The sequence below is a fragment of the Trypanosoma cruzi genome, genomic scaffold, assembly GCF_000209065.1.
Source record: "Trypanosoma cruzi strain CL Brener 1047053517081 genomic scaffold, whole genome shotgun sequence".
NCBI lineage: Eukaryota > Euglenozoa > Kinetoplastea > Trypanosomatida > Trypanosomatidae > Trypanosoma > Trypanosoma cruzi.
In genome coordinates, this window is record NW_001849542.1 from 95,147 (window position 1) to 122,174 (window position 27,028).

At 46.5% G+C, this 27,028-nt stretch overlaps 12 protein-coding genes across 12 annotated transcripts, besides 20 other annotated features; 1 reads left to right on the forward strand and 11 right to left on the reverse strand.

Annotated features, from left to right (window-relative positions):
- Positions 1-27: a microsatellite.
- Positions 1-23,904: a sequence feature (heterozygous, non-Esmeraldo-like haplotype).
- Positions 56-3,013, reverse strand: Tc00.1047053508859.10 (hypothetical protein, conserved; the record flags this gene model as incomplete). The annotated part of the gene is made up of 1 exon (XM_806978.1): positions 56-3,013. One exon carries the CDS (start codon positions 3,011-3,013, stop codon positions 56-58), a length of 2,958 nt encoding a protein of 985 aa, XP_812071.1.
- Positions 3,086-3,107: a microsatellite.
- Positions 3,350-3,374: a sequence feature (AT_rich).
- Positions 3,442-3,462: a microsatellite.
- Tc00.1047053508859.20 (hypothetical protein, conserved) lies at positions 3,579-4,853 on the reverse strand (the record flags this gene model as incomplete). Its single annotated transcript, XM_806979.1, has 1 exon — positions 3,579-4,853. The coding sequence occupies one exon, from the start codon at positions 4,851-4,853 to the stop codon at positions 3,579-3,581; it is 1,275 nt and encodes a 424-aa protein (XP_812072.1).
- Positions 4,996-5,051: a sequence feature (A-rich).
- Positions 5,119-5,142: a microsatellite.
- Positions 5,430-6,257, reverse strand: Tc00.1047053508859.30 (hypothetical protein, conserved; the record flags this gene model as incomplete). Its single annotated transcript, XM_806980.1, has 1 exon — positions 5,430-6,257. The coding sequence occupies one exon, from the start codon at positions 6,255-6,257 to the stop codon at positions 5,430-5,432; it is 828 nt and encodes a 275-aa protein (XP_812073.1).
- Positions 6,565-6,597: a microsatellite.
- Tc00.1047053508859.40 (leucine-rich repeat protein (LRRP), putative) lies at positions 6,796-8,043 on the reverse strand (the record flags this gene model as incomplete). The annotated part of the gene is made up of 1 exon (XM_806981.1): positions 6,796-8,043. One exon carries the CDS (start codon positions 8,041-8,043, stop codon positions 6,796-6,798), a length of 1,248 nt encoding a protein of 415 aa, XP_812074.1.
- Positions 8,197-8,219: a microsatellite.
- Positions 8,605-9,177, reverse strand: Tc00.1047053508859.50 (hypothetical protein, conserved; the record flags this gene model as incomplete). Its single annotated transcript, XM_806982.1, has 1 exon — positions 8,605-9,177. One exon carries the CDS (start codon positions 9,175-9,177, stop codon positions 8,605-8,607), a length of 573 nt encoding a protein of 190 aa, XP_812075.1.
- Positions 9,487-11,670, reverse strand: Tc00.1047053508859.70 (hypothetical protein, conserved; the record flags this gene model as incomplete). The annotated part of the gene is made up of 1 exon (XM_806983.1): positions 9,487-11,670. One exon carries the CDS (start codon positions 11,668-11,670, stop codon positions 9,487-9,489), a length of 2,184 nt encoding a protein of 727 aa, XP_812076.1.
- Positions 12,211-12,234: a microsatellite.
- Positions 12,609-12,636: a microsatellite.
- Tc00.1047053508859.74 (SNF2 DNA repair protein, putative) lies at positions 12,978-16,238 on the reverse strand (the record flags this gene model as incomplete). The annotated part of the gene is made up of 1 exon (XM_806987.1): positions 12,978-16,238. One exon carries the CDS (start codon positions 16,236-16,238, stop codon positions 12,978-12,980), a length of 3,261 nt encoding a protein of 1,086 aa, XP_812080.1.
- Positions 16,267-16,289: a microsatellite.
- Tc00.1047053508859.80 (hypothetical protein, conserved) lies at positions 16,637-17,350 on the reverse strand (the record flags this gene model as incomplete). Its single annotated transcript, XM_806984.1, has 1 exon — positions 16,637-17,350. One exon carries the CDS (start codon positions 17,348-17,350, stop codon positions 16,637-16,639), a length of 714 nt encoding a protein of 237 aa, XP_812077.1.
- Tc00.1047053508859.90 (phosphatidylinositol 3-kinase 2, putative) lies at positions 17,594-20,761 on the reverse strand (the record flags this gene model as incomplete). Its single annotated transcript, XM_806985.1, has 1 exon — positions 17,594-20,761. The coding sequence occupies one exon, from the start codon at positions 20,759-20,761 to the stop codon at positions 17,594-17,596; it is 3,168 nt and encodes a 1,055-aa protein (XP_812078.1).
- Positions 20,778-20,797: a microsatellite.
- Positions 20,918-21,847, reverse strand: Tc00.1047053508859.100 (hypothetical protein, conserved; the record flags this gene model as incomplete). The annotated part of the gene is made up of 1 exon (XM_806986.1): positions 20,918-21,847. One exon carries the CDS (start codon positions 21,845-21,847, stop codon positions 20,918-20,920), a length of 930 nt encoding a protein of 309 aa, XP_812079.1.
- Positions 21,869-21,905: a microsatellite.
- Positions 22,020-23,009, reverse strand: Tc00.1047053508859.109 (exosome complex exonuclease, putative; the record flags this gene model as incomplete). Its single annotated transcript, XM_806988.1, has 1 exon — positions 22,020-23,009. One exon carries the CDS (start codon positions 23,007-23,009, stop codon positions 22,020-22,022), a length of 990 nt encoding a protein of 329 aa, XP_812081.1.
- Positions 23,049-23,100: a microsatellite.
- Positions 23,905-24,439: a sequence feature (haploid, non-Esmeraldo-like haplotype).
- Positions 24,440-27,028: a sequence feature (areas not merged during assembly with more than two copies in the genome that could not be assigned to a particular haplotype).
- Positions 24,606-24,645: a sequence feature (AT_rich).
- Positions 24,853-25,288: a mobile genetic element.
- Positions 25,014-25,033: a microsatellite.
- Positions 25,366-27,028, forward strand: Tc00.1047053508859.118 (trans-sialidase, putative; the record flags this gene model as incomplete). The annotated part of the gene is made up of 1 exon (XM_806989.1): positions 25,366-27,028. A coding segment is annotated over one exon (1,663 nt), but the record flags the coding sequence as incomplete, so codon positions are not given.

Below are 27,028 nucleotides of genomic sequence, written 5' to 3' on the forward strand. Positions count from 1 at the left end.
CCCCCCCCCCCCCCCCCCCCCCCCCCCTTTTTTTTTTTTTCTTTTGAGTCAGCTGTTAGAATAACTCCACATGTGCGCCGCCCTCAAGAGAAACGCACGGCGGGTTGCCCAAAATTAGCACGTCACTCGCGAACACCGCGCGTAACTTCTCCACAAGACGCGAAAGGAATGCGGCAAGTTTGCGTGATAGTGGCACAGCTGGATCCGGCCACCAGTACGTGCAGGCCACGCCAAACGTCTCCAAGAAGAGCGAAAAGCACAGTTCTCCGGGGGAAATCGATGGAATGCGTCTTTGCACGTCCTCTAACATTTTCAATACCTCGTCTATAGACATAAAACGTGTCTTTCGTTGGTAGCCAACGCTGCCGGACTCGCCATCCTGCTCCGGAAGAATAAAATCGCAGTCGGCAAACATCTTTATGTAAGTCGTATAAGAGAGACGCGCCATGAAACGTCCGCAGCCTTGCATTTTGTGAGACCGTCCCTTCAGACTCTCGTTTAACTGATGATTCATATAAAAAAAGAACACGCGAGCCAGATCGTGCTGAAAATAACTCATGACTCGCTGCGACTCTGGCTCGTAAAAGAGGAGCGTTATGGGCAAAATATGCTCCATGACAGGAAGCCGCAGTTCCGACAAAAAATGTTCCGTCGCCTCAATGATGCCACCCTTGTACCGTGCCACCGCAAGGCGCACGAGTATTTCAGTAAACTGGTTGGGCTTCAGAAAGCGTATTTCAATTTGCTCTTGCACGGCTTCCAGCATCTTCTCCCGCTTTTCATCCTTCCCAGCGACGCGCCAGATCGATGCAATTTGTGGAGAAACGACCGCGTCAAAGATTTGCATAGCCACCAATGGAGCTAATGGCTCAGCCGCCACTTGGGTTTCCTCGACGAAGCGCCAAAACTGCACCTCGCTCATTTTCCGAGCATCAACACCGGCGAAGTGGTAAAAGTGGGATGCGATGAGCCGCAAGTGCTTCCAGAGTACATTTTTGAGCGCCACTCGAACCAACGTCTTCCATCCTTGCGGATTTGGCATTTTGAACTTCGTTCGGAGGTCTTCCATGTTTTTTGCGTTGATGCTGGTAAATATAAGACCCGTGCTTGACGTCACAACATACACGGGCTGTCCTTTGCTTCTTTCCCGCATCATATGGGCGGCATCGTGAGCGATGGTCACACCACAGTGCTGCAGCTTGTTTTCCTGCACCACATTCCTCTGCAGTTCCGCTTCCCATTGCTCCAGTTCGCATCCCCACTCCATCACTTGTCGTCGCAGCGTTTCTTCATCATGAAAACTCGCGGCGCCGCCAAAACCATCATCAAACACACCGACACTATCAGAAGCACTATCCTTGCCACTCGCGGATTCACTCCTAGTAGGGGTGTTTATCGCGGCAGCAAAATTATTAGCGCCGGGTTCAGACCGCAACGCCACATCACTAACAATTTGTAAAGCCCTTTTTGTGTACATGACTCGCTTTTCTCTGATGTGGTACAAAAATATCTCTGCGACGGCTGCGGCAATTTTGTCCTCTCGCTTCTCGGAAAGATCCACCGGCTCCAAGGCGATGGCAAGCGGGGTGCTTGCGGCAAACTGACACACCCGATTCAACCTTTCTGTCTTGTTGACCTTCGACAACCACATCGGCGGCGGTGGGGGCTTTATTGTGGCCAACTGATCCCCCGAAAAGACATATTGCAGGAGAAGAAGATACGCCTCACCGTTTGCAAAGTCCGCCGCAAAGTTGGAAACCCGCAGGGGCTTTTTAGTCCTCTGCCTAAAATATATTTGGTTGCACCACTTCAGAAGAAATTTGTAGCCAGGCGGCAACGCCTCCTCATCCGCTGCCTTTGACTTAAACTCACTTATCGCCTCGTCAAGCCAGCCAGCCGTAATCTCCTCAACGCAAAGACGGGCATCAATCGCCCTCCGCAGTATGCACCGTTGCTGCTGTACAAGTGTCACCACTTCCCTAACACAATTCTTCATGCGATCCTGGTGTTCCTTCTCTCTGAGGACAAGGGTCTCTTTAAGCTCCTCCACGCTTCTCAACAACTCATCACGCTCTTCTATGAGATTCTGAATTTCGACTTGTCCCTGCTCATGACTGAGCTGCAACTTGTCGGATCGGAAGCACTGCATCTGAAACTGATTTTTGGCGCTCTCTAACTGAAATGCCGCCTGGTGCAACCGCTCCGTCAGATATTCCGTGCGGGAAGTCTCCACCGCGGTTTTCCATCGAAAAAAGGCCGCCTGAAGGCGCGAAGAACGTATATTTTTCTCGTGACGAATAATAACATTGCGTCGAAGCAAATCATCTGTACGGCGTCGCCTGGCTAACTCCCGCCATGCCGAAAAGGCCCTCCGTTTGATCGTGTTTCTCACATATTCAGCGAGTATAACCACAAGTCTTTTCCACTGCATGATCGCTGGAAATGTGCGCTGAATTTTTCGTGAAAGAGTCTCGATGGTTGCATTAATCGTCACGATATCCTGCACGTACATGGAGTGAGAGAAGTACGGGTTGTCGCGGAGAAGAGTCCGGTCATTCACGAGGGCTTGGATCGAAGGGGGTGCGTGGTCAAGTTTTTGCTCGTCGTAGTCCCGATATATTGCGGGAAAAAGGGCGTCCACGAGGGGCTCCATCAACCATTTTTTTGAAGAGCTGCTGCACATAAGCTTCATTACCCACGTTGCAGCTGCTGCTCGTGCCTGCGGGGTGACGCCATCCTGAAGTGCAATATCTCGCAGAAAGGTTTCGGCAAAAAGATCCGTCGATGTGAATTGCTGGTAACGCGCCACATGGTGCAGCAGCAGCTTGGCGTAGCGGTGTCGCTCAATCTTCCTGTCTGTGTCCACAACGGCCTCCTCATCAAAATTCAGCGAGGAAACAGAAGGGGGAACAAAAACAGCCGCCCCCGGCGCTGCAGCTGTGCCACCAGCCGCCCGACGTGAGGGTGCCAGCTCGGGCAGCGATATGGTCTGCCAGCACTTTGGTAACGGCATGGCTCACCGCTCCCCCGCGTTTCCACGCCTTGTGACGTTATGTGTACTCCCCTCTCGTTCTCTCTCTCCCTCTGTGTGTGTGTGTGTGTGTGTGGTTGGCTGCGTAAGGGGTCTTTTTTCTTTTTCACTCCTTCAGTTTTGTTTTCTTATCACTGCAATGCACGCAAAGAAAGACGATGAGAGATTCATATATATATATATAGAGAGAGAGAGAGTAACCAGATAGATAAGGAAGAAATCGTACACACAGTGATAAGTGGGAGAAGGATAAACTCATCGTTCATACCGCACGATGGGGTACAATCACGCAATAAAGTGGGAGCAAAGGTACCCTTCAAAAAAAAAAAATTTTTTTTTTTTTCCCCTTGTCCTGCCCCTTCCTAATGTACAAATAAAGAAAGGATAATTACAATAATGGGTAAAGAAAAACAACACAACACAACACAACAAACAAAAGGGGGAACTACAATAAGAAACACACAGCGCATTCCGTGAAATAGGTGAATGGGGAAATATACATACCGTTTTTGTAGAATATCTGGTGTATCCCCCATGCAAAGCCCAATCATTCCGCAAATTTCCCTTTCATGTCAGCTTCTCTTTTCTGCTGTTGCTTCTCCCGTTCATATGTGGCAAACGTGAGATCACAACTCAGCCGAAGTTTTGTTCGGTTGACCTTAATCTCTTGAATGCCTCGAATCAACTCAATGATACTTCCCTTGACCGCATCTTTGAGCGGCACGCCGTCATCCGTCACCGACGCGGGCGGCGACGGGGAGGAATTTGCAATTTCTGGTTTCCGAATGATAGAACATGTGTTCTCTATTCCATTTTTTTCATTCAATTTCTTTACATCTTCATTTTCAGGTAACTCCGGCTCCACGTCAGTCGTGGTTTGTTCTTGGCCCGGGCGGACTTCCTCCGTGAATAATTCATCCAGTTGCTCCTCCAAAACCGTGTCGGACAGCACACACTGCGAAGAGTTGACGGTTGAGCTGCTTTGTATTTGTTCGTCCAAAGCCACTGTCTTCAGCAATGTGCCTATTTTTGGAAGCGGTGGAGGCGTCAGCGATTTTTGCTTTTCCGTCGCGGGGTGGAATCCGTGCGGCGGACATGAAGCGGTGGACAAGACGGACTGCTCTGGTGAGAGTGACGGTGTCGTCATGCATGGGGCTGTCAATACCGACGGCGTCGTGGGACGCGAGCAGAAGCGACGTTCCCGCACTCTACGGAGAGCGGCCCTTAATTCCGGGAGCTCGTTGTCATCAATGTCCTTTCGCTTCAAAGACTTCAGGATGACTTGTTTCTTCTTCAACTCGGAGAGCGTCATGTCAATCACCGATGACTGTACGGAGAGGGATGCGTTTGCATCATGTCGACTTCGCGCTGCGGGAGCATCCGACTTTTTATTGGAATTCTTTCTCCCACGTCTTCTACCGCCGTGCAATAAGTTTCCACAATCTTTCCTCTCCTTCATCGCGTTGGCGGTTTCGAGTGCCATCGTCTTGAGAGTAAAAAGCCGCTTGAAGGCGTCCCCTGCCCTTGGGTAGGGGTTCTTGTCCGGATGCACCAAGAGTGTCCAGCGCTGGTAGGCCTTGTTGATGTCTGCAGGACCCGCATCGACACCAAAGAGGGCCTCATGGGTGACGGTGGGCTCTAAAAGTGCCTCCACGATGTCTGCGTACCGGTGTGGCTGGGGGACCGCGGAGGGATCCGCCAGAACTCTACATATACGTGCCATCTTCACGTACCTAGGATGCAATACCATCAGATTGCAGTAAAATGTGGCTGCCGCCTTCATGTCACCGCTGGTAAAGTAACTTTCAGCAACAGCCTCCATCGTTGCCCTTTTACTTTTCCCCTTCCTTTTTTTTTTTTCTCTCTCTCTCTCCTTCTCACGCCTACGCCACAGAAGACAGAGAAACAAGAAGCAACTTGCAAGCATGGCAGGGGTATCAATGAATTCGTGCCACCGTCTGCGCAAAACAACAACAAAAATGAAAAACAAAAAAAAAAGAATAAAGTAAAAGGAAGAAAAGGGCTTTGCACCGAATCTAAAAGAACTTTTCTGAATAACTTTGCGCCCGGTTTCTCTCTGTCTCTCTTGCGTGTGTGTGTGTGTGTGTGTGCCTCCATCGGTGCCTTTAAGGGAGTCTCGTCGCGTGGATGCACTCAGGGCAAATGACACGTGCAATCCCACCACGCCACTGTACGATGCCGCAGTTCTTTCCAAAATGCCCCACAGCGGCACTCACCACGTGCATGGGACTACACACTCCCGTGAGCAACAAGAACATTCGGATTGCTCTATCTTCTCCACCCCTCGCCATTTCCAACTGCACGGGCAACAAAAAAACAACAAGAACAATGTGACACGAGAGGAAAAAAAAAACAAACAAACCAGAAGTGGTAGCGATTAGAACCACTTCCTACTGCGGTCAAACTGTTTTCGCAGGGCGGCGGCATCCTGGGAGTCTTTCCCGTACCGCGTACCATCCTTCCGCATGACACCCACAACGATGAACGCGTGTGTGTTGGACGACTGTACCCCGTCGCCAAGACGAACCTCAAAGACGGGGTACTCGCACATGCTCTGCCACTCCGATGCCTCATCAGGCCGCTCGCGGTACTCGCACTTGTAAGTGATCTGGAGCCAGTCTTCCTGTGCCATTTGCCCCATGTAACAGTTCACCAACTGAAAGGAGTCCAGCTCAATTTGGTACGTGTTCTGGACCGCCTGCATCTTCAGGGACTTCCAGCTCTTCTTGGAAAACTCCTCATTCATACCTAATTTAATTTCCTTCCCAATACGACTCGCTTCCCCGTGTGTCGTGATACGCTGCAGCAGTTTCAGATCCTCCGGGTTAAGGGAATGCGATATTGTCTTTAACTGAACGAAAAGTTTCTTAAGGTCCTCCGGATTAAAGTCCGGACGACGCTCGACAAGTTTCCGCATCGTCATGAATCGCCGGAAGGCCTTGTTGAGACCTGTGATCGTCGTGTAGCGGATGGGGGTGATGTCAGGATTCATAATACAATCCATCGACGCAAAGCGCATCTGCTTGGACCACTGCTCCTTGTCAAAGTCGTAGTCGGTGCGCTTCTGCGACGCCGCTTGGTTCTCCGCCTCCCACCGCGTTTGAACGCTGCGGTTTATGTTGAGTAGTCGCCTCTGCGACACCAGCACTTCAGAACGCAGCGCCTCACCTCCGAGACGACTTCCCGCGCGCAGTCTGCAGAACATTGACTCGATTCCCCACTTTTTTTGTTGCTTTTCTTCCCAGGCCCTCGCGTACGCAGCCGGCAGCAAAAAAAAAAAAAGAAAGATGGGTGCAAACTAGCAAGCACCGCCACCCTGCAGCCAACGCAGAGAATACAAGTACGGCACAAAACACAAATCCACACAAAATGACATTTTTATACGCATGTATTTAATATGTAGACGCTCAAACATGCCAAGCGGCATCAGTTGGGTAAATTACTCGTTTTTATGGCCAAATAAATCATTCAAGCAACGAAAATTCTCAAGGCAGAAATACACACACACACACAAAAAAAAAAAAAAAAAGAAAACAAAAACAAAACCAGAAGCCTCTCAATAAAAATTTTTCCTACCCACCCTTTTAGAGTTGCGCACATGTTTTTTATTTTTATTTTTTACTTTTTCCCCGTCTTCGTTGTACTCACAAGTTGCATGCATCAAGAAAAGTAAACTACGAGTAAGAGGTACAGAGGGAAAAGAGAGGGAAAAACTGGTTGACTACTTTGTAAAAGGAAGCAAATCAACCAACAAACGGAGTTATAGACAACAAGGGTGTCCTCGGACTTCTAAAAAAGGTTATTGAGTCATTAGATGAGACAACGCAAACGGGTTTCCTTACAACGCGTACCCAACTTGGGAGCAGCGAGAGGCTTTCTTCGGTCACGGCCGTGTAGGACACATCCATCTCCTTAAGACTTGGCATGGCTGCCAGCGCACGGACGGAGTAAATGCAAAAACAGTCGCTGAGGCTCAAACTACATAGTGACGCACAGCGGGAGAGCCCCGCAATGCCTTCATCATCCACATTTGTTCCACAAAGGTCAAGAACTTGAAGTTTTGAAAGCACGCCCAGGACATTCACATTGTGAATATCCCAGCAGCGGGCCATGCTCAAATATTCCAGGTTGCCACAGCAGGAAAGACCCTCTACGCCGCCGTCACGGATCCCACACCACGAGGCATTCATCCACTCAAGCCTTTTTAGGCCTCCAAGTGGGTTGAGGGAAGTGACGAGGAAACACCCAGCGATGTCCAAGTGAACCAGTGCGGTGGCGGCGCCAATGGCGGAGATGGCACGATCTGTTATGCCCGAGTTACGCAGTTTGAGCACGCGGAGGCACCCCATGCTCTTCATAAAAGGAAGAGCACAAATAAAGTCACAGCCGGAGAGATCCACCTCCTCCAATAAGTGACAGGCAGTCAGTGCAAGAAGTCCGTCGTCTGTTACCCCCGTCCTAGACAAATCAAGGCTTTTGAGAGAATGAAGATGGCTCAACGCCTCCACCCGCGTGAGAGTGCGGCAGGAGCGTAGCCAGAGGTGTTCCAATGTGGGACACGAAGCAAGGGGGGACAACGTTTTATTGAGTAAAATAGCCTCTGGGATAAACAGAAAGCGAAGGCCACGCAGGTCCTTCACGTCCGTAAGGTCTTCTATAGAGCTACGATACGCAAAAAAGAGAGCTGCCAATTTACCGTCGTTGGCATCTGCCTGTCGCCGAATCCACCACAAAGTGTACTTGAGGTTTGACAGTTGCCCGCACCAGGCACCGCTGTGCGGCAGCCACAGCTCCCCTTCCAGCTGATTTTTACCGGTTTGGTGCATCACTGTGCTCCGGAGCAGTGTCTCACAAACGATGCGTTCGGCCACCTGCCGGGTGGTGGGTGAAGCTGCAAGGAAGGCTAGGGGATGTGAGAGCAGATATCCAGAGATGTCGTAAAGGGGCCCGTCAAAAGAACACCCGCGTGGGCGATGCTCCTTCCCATGCATATTTTCCCCCACCACGCCCCCTTTTTTCTATCGTTTTTTTTTTCCGTCAGTCTGGTGATGTCTCCTCCTCCGCAGTCGTCTTTCTGCGGAGAAATGCTGCCGCTGGTGGGAGACAGCAAGCACGGAAAGAAAAAAAGTTCTGACACTATCCCTAAAAAAAAAAAAAAAAAAAAAAAGGGAAAGGAATAACAGAATGGGTCCTAGGTCACACAGTGTTGCCAGGGAATACAAAGAAAACTTCCAACCGGCTTCTTCATGCGTCGTTAAAAGCGAGTGGCGCCAACAAGAGACAGGCAACAAACAACGCAGACACAATCCCACCTTTCGACAACTCGCCTCCTCTCATTTCTGTCGTGAGTGAGTAGAGAGCCCGACAGAATATAGGATCCACCCAACGAACCCTCACACCCTCACGTCAATAATCTTTCACGAGTTCAAAAAGCAGTTAAGTTATTGCCAGCAAAAGTAAGGCCTGTAATTCATACAGTCATATAGGCGGAGATCCCTCCGTATACACATATTTTCCTTCCGTTTGGTCCCTCCAAGTTCGTCTAAAGAACCCTAGCACGAGGACGCCACGCCGCTAAGCCATGCCAGCACATCGCCAAGCCCAAGCCCATTCCAAGAATCGACGGAAAACACCTGGATATTTTTGCAGTTATCTGCTGGGAGAAAAAACCACAACTCTTCCTCCGTCATGGCGTTCATTGCAAGGGCCTTGCTCAGCAGCACCATCGTCGGCCAGTTCCGACAAACCCCATCGGAACCTTTTAGTCGGCTGAGCATGACAGAGGCCAGAGGGAGCAGGTGAGGAGATAATGCATCCACGAAAAACATCAGAGCACAATTGGGACCGCCCTTGCCTTTTATGGAGTTCATAAATGACTGAATAAACTTCTCCCACACCGGTGCCATTTCTCCGCCCAACTCGCGAATTTCGACCGTGCAGGATAACGCCTTTGGCTGCGGTGCTTGAATGACAAGTGAATAAACTTCCTGTCCCTTCGTTGGGGCGTCATGGGTCGGACGGGTACGCAGAGTGCCATTTTCACACATGCAGGAGAGCTGACGCAGCAGGCTTGTTTTTCCCGAGGCCGGGGAGCCAAGCACGTACACGGTTAGCGGGCTTGGCATGACTCGCCCACACGCCACGCCTCCTCACACTAACAAAAAAAAAACCCTCCCCAACAAAGAAATCAACAAAAGAGGGGCTCAATAGGCTGCAATGGAAAAGAGACACAAGCAGACAGAGATAGGGGCCGATAAGTGTTTGCCAGCAGGAAAACCATCTTAAGCATTTCTCCCCCACCACTCACTTCGGCCCTCGTTCTCCAGCCACACAGCCATCCAGCTGCAGTCTCAGGGAGAAAACGAGAAGAGACAACAAAGGCAACAAGACACTAATTCTCATGTACGCATTTACATCTTCTCCACTATATTACATTATATATGTTTGTGTGGGTTATTGTGCCGCTGATTGGGCAAAAAACAATCCAATGGGAAAATATAATTGTTTTCGGCTTCATCTTTTAACCGCTTCCCCTCGCGCCGAAGTTCCATCACCCTCTGAGACACAGGAGAATGACCCACGACGGCAGCAAGTTTCTCGCTTGGAGCGCATCGCAGGGCTGAAAAGGACGGAAGTTTTTGGGATGGTTTTGAAAGACCATTCTTGACTGGCAAACAAATTGGCAACGCCTGTCTTGGGATTTCCCTATTTCCTTCCGTCCCGCTTAGCACATCATTTGGCTGCACACGGCCCATCTTTTTCCTCTCTGCGATAGCTCCTTTGCTGCAAAACATAACACGGCCTTTTTTGTCAATAGTAAAACAGGATCGTGATCGGTGACAACTTGGCGACTCGTTGTTCGGTATTTTCTTCATAGCGATGCGGGACGCATTGTCGTAGTGAACTCCCACACGACCTGCCTTCCACATGCTTGGGCGGAGGTTATGCACCTGCAGGGCGAGGGTTGATAGCACCTGGGTATGTAGCTCAATCATTTCACCTACATCATCATTGGGAGAGCACAGGTCCTGGAGCTCGTTCTTCCATGACGGCAGGTTGCCATTTTGCGGCCGTGAATAATTCCGCATGTCTTGCAAAGCCTCTTCCTGGGCCTTATTAGCATTGCGCGTCGCACTGCGAGAGGAGGGCGAGACATTTAATTGATTCATCGCTGCTTCCAAAACCACGGGCTCAATGTCATTTCCGGCGCCATTTTCCGAGAGACTCTCCAACATGGCGCGACGCGTTAGGCTAACGATGAGAGCACCTGTCGCGGCAAACACGCCGGACTTCAATGGCATTCCCGCAACACACTCGGCAAATGCCACAGGATAGCCACAAGGAATTCTAATTCTGTCCGTTTTCCCATTATTCAATGCTTCCTCGGCAGGAGTCTTCTGCGTAAAATACACGGTGCCTACCAAGATCACGATGGCTTCTTGTGGTCGCCTCCAAGGGGGCAGTATATATTCATCACCGCGAACGAAGCGTAATTCCGCCCGTTTTGCAAGCGCCATAATCTTGGATCTGGGAAGTAATGAGAATATCGCAACCTTTCTCAGCATCTCATCGTCTACATGAAAATGTATCGTCCTCAGAGCAATTGCCGCACATTTTCCCCACTCCCTTTCGCTCACCATTTCCGAGAACGCCTTCCGTCCAACGCTCCATAATTGAGAAAAGGTGACAGCCACGGCTGCCGTATGCCCTTCTCCACGACCACGGGGCATTTCAGACGGCGCAAAGCTCTGTAATCCAACGGCGCTACCACAAGAGAGAATTATTTCTTTTTGTTGACCCCGCTTGAACCCCACACGCACATCCCCGGACTGAATGAAACTAATGTTTTCCGCGTCAAAAATGTCGGCACAGATTAATTCATTGGCGCACACTACCATAGGGGAGAGAAGGACCCAAATGATACTCAGTGTTGTGGCATCGAGGCCCCGCAAAACTCGATTTTTAAACAGGGCGAGTTTCAACAAAGGTTTCTCGTCTCTTCTCAACATTTGCTTCTTCACAATTTCTTTCGCTGCGGATACAGAGGCCTCGCGTGGCACACCCCATTTTCTCTGTATTTTTTGAACGGTGCGGAAACTCACAGCAAAACCTGTGACGTCGCTTTCACAGCGCATGGTTCTATGATAAGTCGCGCCTAGAAAAAGACGCTCTCCCGCAGCAAACTGGCCAGCGCTGAAGGTGTCGAGAGTTTGGTCAAACTCGACGTGCGGAGAAACAGAGGAGTGCTCTGCGGACCCAACCGTCTCCATGGAGGCCACACCCTCCTCCTCCTTATTCGAAGGCCGCCTTGTCCCACTTTTCTCACGCCTGTTCGGCACCTCCGAGAGTTTTCCCGATGCGATCCAAAACAACGACGACACGCTACACGGCTCCCCGCCATACAGGATCGTCTCCCCTTTAAGGTGGACTTCCCACAACATCCGCCGGCGTAGATCGGACAGGGCCTCTAAAGGCCACTTAGCAAACAAAGAACACGACCGCAATTTCTTTGCGTCCAATTTTGGAACTGCTTGTATCACTCTCCGCTTACGTAACCGTCTTCTTACCACATGCAGCTTGAAGCGTAGGCGGGTCCTCACCATACGGCTAAGGGGCATTGCTCCATTTCTTTCTTTAGTTTTCCGTTGTTGTGTTACTGTTTATAATGAGAAAGCAATGAAACAAGCAAATAATAATATCAATAATAGTGGTAATAGTAAATGCAAACAATCCCCAGCAAGTTAAAGGGGTTCCACTGTCCGTTACAGGGATGAGAATGGATGCATGAAATGACATGGGCAGGAGTAACAAATCATCAGGTGAGCAATGGTGAGATGAGGGGGAAGCTCACAAAAGAATACCAACAACGAGAACAACAAGAAAGCAAAACACCCTACAAAACTTATAGGTAGATAACCCTTACCCCCCCACCTATTCAGTACGGCAGCAGAGTTCCCCTCTCCTCGCCGTCACTCTCTAAAGCCTGCACTTCTGGACAGTGAGAGCAAGGTTTCATTCAAGCGTCTCATCCATTTGTCTCCCCTCTCTTCGCGTCAAAGTTGCATCTCCCTGGTAAGCCGCTGATCAAAGCCAATGAACATTTCACAAAAAGGGGCTACGGCATCGTCCCAATTTTTCGGGTACCCACAGACACCCACAAAAAAAAAAAAAAAAAAAAAAAACAAGGGGCTCTTAATTTGTATCATAACCTTCTACTTTCTTAAGCGCCACCAGAGCTCCCACAGCGCCGCTTTATTAAGGAGCTCTGCTTTTGTCTTGACCAGTGTTTCCCGCAAGAAACGGTCCATTTCCTTTCGTTCGTCAAACGCTCATGCCTCAACGTTTCTAGAAGCCCAGCTCGACTTCATAAACAACAAACGTCTGAAGTTCTTGGGTCAGGCAAATGCTCTTCTCCCGCTCCAGAGTGGCCTGCGGCGGCATTGGCTTTACATCCAGCAACGTCATTGTTCCCATGCTTCAGTCTTCAAATGGCACCGTCCATGTACACCTGCAGCTGATCATCATGTTCGGTCTGCAACTTGGCTTCCGTAAATGCAAAAAAAAAAAAAAAAAAAAAAAAAAAACAGCAGCAAAAATACTATGTATAGTTAACCAAAACAAAACACACACACAAAAAAAAAAAAAGGAGAGAGAGAGAGAGAGATTCTTGCATGCATGACAGAGGTCAGTCCAATGAAAGGCAAGAAGGCGTACCGAAAACCCTAACATTATCATTGGAAAAAAACACGAAGAGCAAATATGAAGCGCATATTTATTTATTTGCGTTTATTTTCTCCGTTCACGTGTTAATTATACAGTAAAACAAACACAACACCAATATAAGATTATGGGAGGAAACCGTGCCAAAATGACACACAAACACATCTTAAAAGAATAAAAAACAACAACCAAATATATGCAGTTATTAAGACCATGATTCACTTCTCACCGTGTCGCCATGACGGAATACCTTGGATACCGCCGGTGCACCACCCTCCAGGTAACTCTTCTTAAGGGAACGCCATAAAAAGCGCCTTCCTTCATCTTCTTCGGTGTCAACGCAATCCAGCAGCTCTTCAGGAGGTACCGCACGTGATGCTTCCTCATTCATAATACATCTGAATAGTGCCAGTTTCCTTATCTGCGTTTTGAGGACAATTGTATCCTCGAACTCCGAGGCAAGACGGTAAACAATGACTGCTCGTGTTTGATTCCTTCTGTATGCTCGTGCGATGGCCTGCGACTCCACTTGAGGGTTCCACCAACTGTCCCACAGGATAACGTGGTTTGCGGCAGTGAAGTCAAGGCCATACGCGCCAATTTGAGTTGATAAGAGAAGGCAAGTAATTTTCTCATCCTCTCTAAATTTCTCTATTGTTCGTCTTCGACGTTCATGACAGTCCCTTCCGCGGATGGTGGAGGAGACGATGTCAAATGAAGTCAATGTTCGCGAGATAAAGTCTTGTGATCCGACGTATTGAGAGAAGATGATGGCCTTCTCCTTTTTTTCACGAATTGAATGCAATATTGAAATGAGAACAGTCATCTTCCCACTTAGGCCCACAAACTCCGTTAGGAAACCAGAGTTCACCAGCGATAAACACTCATCAATCAGTCCAATGTCATCTTCGGTCAGTGAATATAGCTGCGATGCATACTCCTGCGACTCAAGCTCTTCCTCCGCCTCAGGCGTCAACTTATGATTTCCATTAAGCGATTTATAGACTCCGGATATAAATCCCAAAAAACAAAGCGGATGTGTGGAGAGGTGATATGGACGGTGCTCAGATGCCTTTATGCTTGTCAGCCCATCGATCCCTTCCATCCCAAAATGATCCTCAAGCATTTTCCTTTGAATGCTGGAAAATCCACAAATAATAATATAGTCATTAAGTGGTGGAAGGTCTGTCTTCATGACGCTAAAAACATAGGAACACATCCACTCTTGAATATAACGTTGCGCAGACACGGCTGCGGCAAGTGCCGAATCATCTCCATTAATGTAACGATTGATAGTCCCCGCAAGATCCGTAAACACACGTGGGGGTAGAACAGAATGAACGTCGCTGTTTATCCAGCCGATGAGTCGGTATAATTCCTCCGCATTGTTCTGCACAGGCGTTCCAGAGAGTATCACACGCGCCGTGCACCGCAGTCCCTCCAACCAGTCCTTCAATTTGCTTCCCTTGGAGGACACACGGTGACCCTCATCGACAATAATAAGACTTGGACGAAATCCGGTGAGTTTTTTCAGGACCGTCCGGATGTACTCGGGGTTGATGACAAACACATGACTGGTTCTGGGCAACTCCCCATTGAGCTGTTGTTTATATCGCTTGAGTGCGATTTCAAAGGAAACGGAGTCCGTCCCATCGGAGACGACAAAATGTGAAAAAACAAGGCCGTACTTTTCCCACTTTTGCTTTTCTCCTGTCCAATGAGTAAGAACAATCTTCGGTGCCAAAATAAGTACATCCCGTGGATTTTGGTCATACATATGCGAATAGCACAGTGCCAGGGAAAGCAACGTTTTTCCCAATCCCATCGTCAGCGCAATTACACACCCGTTGCCTTTGCTAAGTCGATCCACAACAAATCCAAGAGCGGCTTGTTGAACGGGGGAGAGAACCTCCAGCAATCTTCCAGGAAGGTATATGGGAGGAAGATTTGGGTCCGTGGCATTTAGGTTTATAACACTCTGGCGACTCCTATCCAGAAGACGTTGCTTCAACATCTGCTTCTGAAGCCATCGGCGTCGTTCCATCTCGCATATTTGAGACATGAGGCCATTTCGCAGGTAGCAGACAACGCTCACCCGCTTCCAGCAATAATCAAAGTTGTGGACCTCGGTGTTCCCGTGTTCCAGGGAAGTATCAAAGAACAAAACATCCCCTGTTTCAAGACGAAATGCCTTCCCCAACTTTTTAATCGCCAAATGGCACCCTTCAAAGACCCCGTCTATCACGCAGAGAGCGGCCAGTCCACTGCGGAAGTCACCCCGATCCGTGTGAACGGCAGTTCGAAAATTTCGATTAACCGTCATTGTGCTAAAAACCGTATTAAACAATTGATAATGGTGCGGTATAGCAATGCGTTGAAGTTTGTAATGCGTCGGGGCACACTCGCTGTAAAGTTTATTTAGTGCCACAAGAAATGGCTCGCAGGAGTCGACTACAGAACTCCAATTTTTTCGTGTAAACTCTGTCTCACGGCACTTGCGCTGTGTGGGATTATTCAAGTAGTCATAGTAGCCCACAATACCCGTTTCCGGGTTCGTTTTCCCTCCATTGACGGCTTTGCGCAGATTTTTGGTCGTCGCAGCTTCTTCAATGGCAATAGCGGCCCGCTGACAGAGTTCCTTCTTAATTCCACCTCGGAGATAAATGGCATGCACCCGTTCCCCAGAATCATCATAGAATATACCGCTCTCCGTTACCACGTCAAAGTCCTTTTCAGAGAGGTACTCCACCACTGTATCCGTCGCGTTGTCAACAACCTCCTCTCCGGTTAGATCCTCGTCTGCCACGTCGTTCTCATCGACGCTCCGTTCACTGCTGCTGATGCTGCTGCCGCCCCGGCCATTTCCAAAAGAATCTGAATTGAAAAGCACGCCTCTGTTGCTTTCGTCCATTTCTCGTCGTTCCTCCTCCTCCTCGAGAATCCAAGGCTTGACGTAAAGGCTGCCAGATTGAAACATGCTGCGCAGCTTGCCGCAAACATCTTGAACAGGGTTAATATGAAGAAGTGGTGCGACGCCGTAGGCCCCGTGGTACTCTTCCTCTGAAGCAGAAACAAGCTCTGAGCAGAGGTGAACTATACGCAGCACATAGTCGGCCGGGTTATACAGTTGTCGGCAGGGCATCCGCAGAAGAGGGTCCTGCATTAAGAAATTATGGTTATTTATTTTATGACGCACGGCCAACCTCTCTTCGTGCGTTTGAGCTTTACAATACTCTGCGCAAAAGTCGAAGAGTTCGGTACCACTGATTGGAACAGGGGGAAGAATAGTGATTCCACCATGAGGAATGCTTGCCAGTTTCATTCCATGTCTTTTTACCTCATCGACGACGGTGTCCAGCTCTCCCAAAAACGAGGACGGGGCAATTATGGCTGGCTCCCCTGTGGAGCAAACGGTTTGTAATACCGACTGCAGGGTCGCAACGCTTACATGGGAAGGGACAGGCATAATAAAAGAAAAAAAAACCCTTCACAATAAAAAAAAGAAAAAAAAAAAAAATAACATCTACACTTCTCATGTAGATAAATGAGGGACCAATATATAGTGGAGGGAAGAGAGGGGAAAAAGGCCCTCAACAATTACACACATATATTTATATATTTTCATTTTTTTCTTTTTTCTTTTCCTTGGGAAAAACAAAACAAAACGACAACAAATAAAATTACCAATACGATTTTTTTCCTTCCGCCTGATATTCCCAGATCTGATTGATCGGCCTCGCCCCCTTTCCATTCCTCGGCGCAACTCCAGACGTGTGCGTCAAAAGCTGTGAATAAACAACCGCGGAAAATCAGTCCCGCGCCCCGCCACACACACACAAATGTAAAAAAGACGGCGGTAGCACATTATTTCTTTGCAGAGGGCCTGAACTCCTCGTCTTCACCCATGCGAAATTTAAATGAGGTGGAGAAATCTGGTTTCTTAACGTCGCCAAAAATATCACGTTCCAGACGCAGCATGGACTGCTTTGCGTGTGCATCGGTGCCGTCAGAAAAGACAAATGAGAATTGGTCCACATTTTCCATTTCAACTGGATGCTTCTCTTCCTCCTGTTCCCGTTGCTGTTGCTGCTGTTGCAAAATGACCTTTTTCTTTTTCTCCTCAATACCTTCGGCACCGGCCACGTAGACATTGATGGCACGAGAAGAGCCCTCATTTTTCTTGAGCTTCTTCTCCGGTTCAGTAAAAAGAGTTGACACCATCTGCTTGAACATTTGCCACAGGGCGGAGCCAAATTGAAAAAAAAACAAAATCCCCATGAAATTCACAACGATAAATGAAAACACACGCCCTTTATATTCATTCCAAAGGGTAAAGACTTGTTTGGCGTACCCGCCGTTCTTATTATTGCCATCAAAGCCCAAGGTGCGGAAAGCTGAAGTAGAGGACTCTACGCGGCTCCTTATTTCTACCCAAGAGTTTGACATCGCGGAGGATACTTTTCTGCCGGAAGGGTGATCCCTCACATAGTTCATTCCTTGACGTGCGTACCTATGCACCGTTGGGTGCTTTGAGAGTCGCAGCAGCATCTGCTTCGTTAACTGATTCCACCAAGCCATGATCTTGATCTACGAATAACAACAAGGAAAAAGAAATAAAATAAAATAAATCACGGCTCGCCCAAACATATTTCTTGTTTCTTTTTCCATGAAATTCAGACGGAAATACACAAGAGAAAAATAAGAAACACAAAATGGAATAAACCCCCACATACAACAACAAAAATAAATAAATATGAATACATGCAACGACAACAGACAAACAAAACAAAAGTAATTACACCCTGTACTATGAATTTAACACTAATGTGTCATAATATGAATATAGTCATTGAACAGAGTACGAAAGTTGCTCGTAGCAAGGGCTATTTGAAGCCGATAATGTTCCCTTGCCTCCTCACTTGAACGATCAATAAGCAAAACAGTTCTTAGCCAGCCAATGTCCTCAATCTTCTGTAGTTCTGGTATGCCTGTCGAAAGCATTAGCATAAAGTGAGTCATCAGCGTACCACCAAAACGTCTTACAACGTTGAAGGCATGACATGCCAGATCCACAAAATACAAATAAATAGGACTACTTTGTCCTCCCAACATATAGACGTACATTGGTGTAAAAATAAAAGGCGCGGTTTCCCTTTTAATACCAAATTTCGTCTTAAAGTTTCCCAAGAAATGACCAAAATCAATATGAAAAAGGGTTCCGTCCTGGCGAAGCATAATATTATCATTGTGACGATCACCGATACCCAAAACATATGTTGCTACAGTATATCCGGCAACGCTGCAGATAAAATTCCAGAGACATCTTTCCACTTCGTCTCTTTCCCGGTTAAACTGCCTTAGCCAATTCATGAGCGGTTCCTCACGGAAGGCAGCTTGTGCACCACCATATTTGCGAGTTATGTTTGCAACAGTATCACTGTTAAGAACAACCTCAATCATTCCGACTCCCTCTCCAGTAGTAATGCACCCATAAGGAATGATGTGGAGGTATAACCCACAAGACTTCCAAAGGGAATCCATCAATTCAAGAAGTTGAAGAGTAAACAAATCTTGTCGCAAATCATCCCCTGCCTTAAAAATCACGTAAAAAGGATCACCTTCTTCTTGATAGTTTCTAAATACAAGCCAAAGAGGAAATTTTTTTGAATCCATTACTTTGCACTTACCAATATCGAGACCGCTACACTCCATTGCCGGGTTTATGGGGAGGGTAAAGCGGCGTGGCAAACGCAAGCCTTGAAGATGCTCTCGAAGACAGTCAATGCGATCCTTTTTCGGCGCATCTTTAACACGCATCGCACATTCAAACAATTGATCAGCTAAATACAATTGACGCAAATAAACTTTTCTTTCTGGCATGCGACGGATCAATTCTTCCAATAGAAGTCCATAGCGTTCAGAAACGGATGTATTCTCCATCTCTGAAACCAGGTACCAAAAAACATAATGGCCGATCATATGCGGCGATTGTAATGACCTTCTCAACAAAAATCTAAATAAAGCGGAATCATGATAGGGTTCATGCTTAAGAACTTGTACCAATTGTAAAACACACCCTTTGAGTTCGTAATCTGTCATACCGTTCAGATACTTTACAGCATGCTCTCGAACAACGATATCCGCATATCGTATATCTAGTAATTCAAGCGCATCCATCGGTTGAAGAGGAGCCCATTGTGGTAAAATAGTATGAGCCTCATATACAGCATAAGGCCGAAGCCAATTAACAGCAAGAAGAAACTTTGCAAGTGCTCTCGGGCGCAAAATGAGTTCTCCTCGATGTTTCCAGAGAAGCACCTTATCAATTGTTGTAAGTTCAGTCAGTGGGTCACTTGCAAGGATTCGCTTTAACTGTCTTAACTGTTCAATTTTGCTTTCTCTCAAATTTCCAACAAGGCAAAGATCACTATCAAGAAGTTGCTGTTCCCAGTCACGCCTTTTGGAATCTGGAGGTGCAACGTTCGGGATCACCACGGGTTTATTAAAACTGGGAAAGATCAAAGAAAACCCCATATCATTTTTATTGGAATTCTTTGGGATAGGACACATTGGGTTTGCCTTTTTCTTTGTGCTCCAAAGACGCATATCTAGCTTTCCTGTCTGCATACAAGCCATATAGTCAAATACTTGGACAGAAGCATACCCTAAAAAGAATACGGGGCTCAGATGACATTCCTCCATCTTTTTTACACCAATACGCTCTTCTGCTTTTTGAACAATTTCTTCGGCGCTGAGAGAATTCACACTACAAAAGCGTTCCCCACAGGTGGCCAACAGACTAATACACAATTTGATTTCTCGAGGGGCATTAGAAACTAGCATATCAAATGTCAGTTTCGTTTCCTTTCCCCAATTAACAGAGGAAGAAGTAGTAAGCTCATTCGACGCAACCAAATCATTACACACTGTCCACTTAGTCATCTGAGGTCGACAAACCAATTTGGCACCATGGTAAACTTCTACAAGCAATGCAAGATACAATAAATCGCCTTCGCGAACACCTTCTTCCTTTGCTCTCTCTGAAGTAAAGACAAGATTACAGAGATTCTCTCCAATTTTGACTACCAATTTACCTTCAATATCCCAAACACTAATTCCTGTGGAGATGTCATCGGGAGATTCACTTTTATAAAAAACATGGTGATTTTCATCACTGGTTTTGCTGAAGTACGAGTACGAAGGCACAAATATAGGGTCAGTTAGAAGTGTCTTCTCATGCGGCTCAACAACCACATTTACCTCCCGCTGCTGTGTCACACTGTCCCTTATGTAGCAAAAATTAATCAATATTTCATCCCCATAAACGTATTCCTTTCGTCCCTGTATTTTGAAAACGTACATGATTCCTTGGCTTTTACTTTTGTCAAAATTTGTAATCAAAAACAGGCGTTCCATTGTGATCAGTATTGCATCTGAAGCCTTCATGTCAAACGGAAATCCCCGCAATGTGGAACAGGTACAACCAACAAGATCTATGTACCAGATACGAAGCAAAACCGTACCCAAGCTCCCGTTACTCATCCCTCTTGAACTCAACTCGGTCAGCATTTCAAGCTGTGCTTTTTCGAGAGAAGGCAGGGAAAAGCGATATGGCAAAGTACGCATAGCCCGAGAAGAGGAGATGAAAGAGTTCTCCTTTTGAAACTCATGCCATTCATACTCAAACGAGGCACGAATCTTCTTTCTGAACTCCTTGGCCTCAAGACTGCTACTCTGGCCATATAAACCAGTGCCCACAATGTATTCTATAATAGCCTCAAGTTCACCTTCAGTCTCAATTTCGTTTTCCTGAAAGATAAGAGATTGGAGAATAGTAGAAAGCTGTGTTACATTCCGTTTACATTTTTCGCTCCTCTCAAAGAGTCGCTCAAACCCTTCAGAGTTTTTGGAACCATAAATATCTTCCGCCTCCAGCTCTTCCCTAAAATCGACTTTCAAACCCTCAAACAATTCGCTGGGGGAAGACATCTAAAAGACACATCAGAAAAAAAAAAAAAAAAAAAAGATCAAATGCTTTAAAAAAAGCTCAAACAAAAAACATCACTCAAACAAGAAAGAATCGTTTGTCTCAAATAGGGTATATTTATATACTAAAGTACAAGAATAAGACTAAATAATAATTAGTTACTTCCATGGAACCAGACTGCGATCAATAAGATGCGGACCACAGTGTCGCAGCAGCGGAAGAAGGGGGGGACAAGTTATCCCGTAAGGCGGATAACGAAACTGGGGATTTCTTTTATTTTTCGTTTCTTTCCCAGCAGTACAAAGATACATATCCTTACTAACATAAGAAAGAGCAATGGCATCACTGTATGGTAGAGCAAGCCGATACGGTTCCAGATCCCTCACAAAGGGAGCTGCGTCCTCAAATGCAAGCCCTATATAAAAAAAATTTTCCGCTGGATAACGTAAGGCCTGTCTATGATATTTCAAAAAACGCTCTTTTTTGTGTTTCCATCCAACAACGATGATCGATTCAGGAAAATGACCCGTTATTTCGTAAAAACGTGCGATACTAAACAACAAATTTTCCAATGAGTCCCGAGCAAATTCTTCAGTAAAGATTCGGCTTTCAAGAGCATTCCTAATCTGAACACTGGAATTGAAGAGACCAAATAAATTGGTTTCCTCAGCCACAAGATAATAACTTAGAGCTTCGCTACGGGGCCCCGCACCAACTTTGGTCTGACCTCCCGAAAAAATCAATATAGAGGAATCAAATCTCTCTTTCAAAATCTGTAATGCTCGTCGAATATGAGATGCAAGACAAAAAGGTAAATTTACACCATCACGAAGCTGATGATTCTCGAATTCCCACAAACTTTGTTTCTGCCAATCGTAAGCGTTCAAAGATCTTAGGACACCATGACAAGGAATCATAATAAGCGTGTCTGTATGACTATACATGGGGTTAAAATATGAGGGCTTATGCGGAATCTGATTCATCACTTCGCTCTCGCTGTCGTCGTACCACATTTTAGCAAAACATATTACATATATCAGAGCTATGAGTGAAGGTAAAAAACGACTTTTGTGTAAACGGATTTTCATTTTTATCCCCACCTAATCCAGAATAAATAAATAATAAAATAAAATAAATAAATAAATAGAAGTATATATAACAGTTTACACAGCAGTTTTCTTTTTTTTTTTTTTACTACATTTTGACCAGAAGCCGAAAAAAAGAAGCTTAAAAATAACAACAACAAATTATATAAAGGTTTTATGATCTCTGACGTTTTCGTTTTGTTATGGCCTCCATGACGGCATTTGTTATTAAATCGTAATTCGAATTATGTAGAACATCAAATGGCCCAATTCCCACATCAATGGACAATTTCACGGAAGCTTCAATGGTTTTTGCAAATATTGGGAGCCGGGCAAAGTTCATTACCTTAATGCAGTTTGCCACACGCGCGACACTTCGTCTCACGTCAACATCTGTTTGCTCGTTAAAATACAAGGAATTGTCTGTTCCCCCCCTCTGTGCCACGTTTGGGTTCACCCAAACCATTCCATTAGTCCCAAGAATAATACCCACCGGCAAAATAACAAGTTTCAAAAAATGATGTTTCGCGCGCCTTACCAAGGCAGGAGAGACCAACACAAGCATTCCAAAACCAGTGAGTTTTCCATATTTTTCACCACATCGAGTATGAAGAGAAACTACACCATCGGAAGAAATGCGTTGCACTTCAGCAACGACTATTTCGTCTTGATCAAATATGTGTCTCATAGTGAGTTCATCATTTCTTCCCCTCCTTCTGAGTATACCACCAGGCTCAGTTGCGTTCGAAAGCAGCATCACCGCGTCTTGATAGGCAGAAATATCAATACGCCACCGATTGCCACTGACCTCTTTTACTCGACCAATAACAATGTCCCCTATTTCAGGATGATATCGCGTAGATATCCCTTTGACTGAAACTACACGATCCGTTACCTCTATCAAACCATTAATGGCAGCAATGATTTCACCACCGCCTTCCTGTGCAGCAGCAACTTCATTTGGTCGATTGCCCTCGTAGGTACTGTATCCCCTAAGAAACACAACACCTTCAGGTTCTAAAAGCTTGGAATCACCCAAAGAACCGCATATGGAATCCCCAACAATACAAGTTGTGAGGTTCATGGCGAAATTCAAGCTGCAAGGCAAAAGACAAAAGTAAAGAAGCAAAAAAAAAAAAAACGAGTATTCCACCACCGGCATCATCACAAACACATCTCAAAGAACAAAACGGAGTTCAACATTAAAACAAAACAAAAACAGCAGAACAAAAACAAAAAAACAAAACAACAACAAAGAGCCAGCCCCAAAAACAAGCACAAGCCACCCAAAAAAATGACGCAGGCAAAATTAAAGTTTATAACAAAAGTAGAATAAACGAAATTAACAATAAAAGTTAATATACACATACCTCCAAATCAGCACCAGAGCCCCGACGTACCATCGACAACGCAATCCGCCACACAACCGGGACGCGCTGCCCAATACAGGAAGAATAAAAACATACCCACACCCACATTTGAGGATTTCCAAATAACTGGCCGCATGCTCGCGCGCGGCCACGGTAATCGACGCGGGCGTTCGCGGTTTCGGGGGCGGGGAGGCGGCCGCCTTGATTCCCTTGGGGCGCGGGTGGCTGCGTATGGTCGAGGACGGGCAGGGAAGAATGGCGCGGCGAAGCGCGGCTTCTCGGGCGTTGGCGATGTCGCTGGTGAGTTGCGGCTTTCCCGTCAATTCCCGTTGCTGTTTGCGGCATTTCCTGTGGCTGTTTTTTGTGTGTGTGTAATATTTTTCTCCTATTGTTTGTCAGAAGGGCGACATGCATGGAACATACTTTTTTGTGGTGCTCCAGCATATCACCCCGCGTCGCGAGCTTTGCTGTTAGTTTTTGATGTTAACACTTTCGCACACAAAGCACCTGCGTGAAGGCCACCGTATGTTTAAACCAAGTACCGAATGAAGTGCCAGAGGGACGTCATCCGACTCTCCGCAGAATGAGAATGGCTTGAAATGACAATAACACTGCCTCTTGTGCGCGGACAAAACGTTTTGGCGGGGCAAGGGCAATTGTTTACACGTTTTTTCCCCTATAATGCGTTGTCATTTTTTTTCTTGTCGATAATATTATTTTTGACTAATAACGTGCCATCTATACCCAAGAAAAAAAATTCACAAAAACACCCACGCAAAAAGGAATACATAAACAGTGGTTGGTTCAGCGTATTATAAAGAATTTATATAACCACTGGAGGAATGCTGTATGGCGGTGAGGAATAGAAAGATTCAATTGAGCAATAGAATAAGCGAATTGGATTGAGCACCAGAAGTTTTTCTTGTCTCAGTAGTCTATTTGTGCTTTTTATTTTTTGTTCATGCCACTGGAAGGCATGAGATGCCAAATGCATTGTTGAGTACACCACATATTTTGCGGCGTTGGGGAATAAGAAACGAGTTTCTGACTTGGCGTGCCATGTTTGCTATGCCTATTTTTCGATTCTTTTAATACTGTTTGAATTTACTGTAAGTTGTCAACGGATAAAAATGAAAAGTTTTTTCTCACAATAAACTTTAAATGAATTAATGGAAGTCGATTTTACCGCCATGTTATGCTGTAAATTACTTTTTGACTTAACAATTTCATTTTTGGACACAATATATATGTGAATGATACTGTGGTGTATTTAAATGATGCTGACAAACCATTCCCATGAATATCAGGCTAGCGTTTTGCACGGTAGAGAGGCGTAACGGCTTTTATATAGGAGAAAAAGCTTGTCACATGCTAAAGTTTTTTCCAGGATCTTTTTAATCTTTTAATTTTTTAATTTTTTAAGAATTAAAAGCGCTGTCAATAACGGAAAAAGATGACCGCCGAACAAATAAATACTGCACTGAGGGTTAATAAAGCGAAAGAACAATACAACGATGCCTGTCCAAAGAAATTATTCTTGCTTTCCCATTTCTTGAATTTTTTTTTTTTTTTTGTGAAGGGAAGGCCGCCGTGTTTTTCTTAATTTTCTTTTTTTTTGTGCTTGACCACTGTTCACTGGAAGCTTGTGAAGAGAATGTTCACGGGGCAGGCGGACTATCTAATTTAACATATTTATCTTGATAAAAATAGTCTATCGCTGTACGTCATTTCTTCTATTTATTTCTGTTTGGCTGAGATTGAGGGATTCAAGGAACCAACAGCGTCTAGAAGATTTGTAATTATTTTTATTTTTATTTTTGCCATCCACCCTCTTTCATTCCGACCTCGCGGCGGAGTCTTGTGGCTAGAGGAAGCTAAAGCATTCCGCTTTTTAAGGAATAATATCTCCAATTCTAACAGATTACACCGTGTCTTGAGAGAGGTTATCGGAATATATACTTGGGATAAACATCGAGGGTATGACGAGGCCACTGCCTTTCCATTGTCCCCTTCTTGTTTCCGTTCTATTTATATAGACAAGCTCAGGATTCAGCCAGCAGCACAGGCAAATATTCAACGTAATTAAACAGGCGTTACCTTCACACGGAAATATCAATCACGAGTCAAAATTCAAGCGTCAAGGTGAAAAGAATGCCCCGATTGCTCCTTTACGTGCTTGTTTTGTTTTTCCTTTTGAATTTTTGCCCCAATGTGCCTGCTCATGCCCTGGCACCCGAATCGAGTCGAATTGAGCTGTTTAAGCGTAGGAATTCGACGGTGCCGTTTGAAGACAAGGGCAAAGTCACCGAGCGGGTTGTCCACTCGTTCCGCCTTCCCGCCCTTGTTAATGTGGACGGGGTGATGGTTGCCATTGCAGACGCTCGCTACACGACATCCAATGACAACTCCTTTATTGATACGGTAGTGAAGTACAGCGTGGACGATGGGGAGACGTGGGAGACTCAAATCGCCATCAAGAACAGTCGTGTATCGTCTGTTTCTCGTGTGGTGGATCCCACAGTGATTGTGAAGGGCAACAAGCTTTACGTCCTGGTTGGAAGCTACAATAAATCGAAAAACTACTGGACTTGGCAGCCTGATGGAAGCGACTGGGATATTCTGCTTGCCGTTGGTGAGGTTACGAAGTCCACTGCAGACGGCAAGACAACTGCGAATATCACATGGGGGAGTCCCGTGTCACTGAAGGAATTTTTCCCGGCATACATGGAAGGAATACCTACAAAGCAATTTCTCGGCGGTGCAGGTGTTGCCACTGTGGCGTCCAATGGGAATCTTGTGTACCCTGTGCAGGTTACGGACATGAAAAAACAAATTTTTTCCAAGATCTTTTATTCGGCAGATGAGGGCAAGACGTGGAATTTCTCAGAGGGTAGGAGCGATTTTGGCTGCTCCGAACCTGTGGTTCTTGAGTGGAAAAATAAATTCATCGTAAACACCCGGGTTGACCGGGCGCGCCGTCTGGTGTACAATTCCGGTGACATGGAGAGACCGTGGGTGGAGGCTGTCGGCACGCTCTCGCGTGTGTGGGGCCCCTCACCAAAATCGGACCAGCCCGGCAGTCAGAGCAGCTTCACTGCCGTGACCATCGAAGGAATGCGTGTGATGCTCTTCACACACCCGCTGAATTTTAAGGGAAAGTGGCTGCGCGACCGACTGAACCTCTGGCTGACGGATAACCAGCGCATTTATAACGTTGGGCAAGTATCCATTGGTGATGAAAATTCCGCCTACAGCTCCGTCTTGTACAAGGATGATAAGCTGTACTGTTTGCATGAGATCAACACTAACGAGGTGTACAGCCTTGTTTTTGCGCGCCTGGTTGGCGAGCTAATGATTATTAAATCCGTGCTGCAGTCCTGGAAGAATTGGGACAGCCACCTGTCCAGCATTTGCACCCCTGCTGATCCCGCCACTTTGTCGTCAGAGCGTGTTTGTGGTCCCGCTGTCACTACGGTTGGTCTTGCTGGCTTTTTGTCCGACAATGCCACCCAAAACGTATGGGAGGATGCGTACCGCTGCGTCAACGCAAGCACGGCAAATGCGGAGAAGGTTCCGAACGGCTTTAAGTTTGCGGGGGTTGGCGGAGGAGCACTTTGGCCGGTGAGCCAGCAGGGGCAGAATCAACGGTATCACTTTGCAAACTACGAGTTTACGCTGGTGGCGTCGGTGACGATTCACGAGGTTCCGAGGGACGCGACTCCTTTGCTGGGTGTGAGCCTGGACTCTTCTGGCGGCGAAAAGCTCCTGGGGCTCTCGTACGAAGAGAAGCACCAATGGCAGCCGATATACGGAT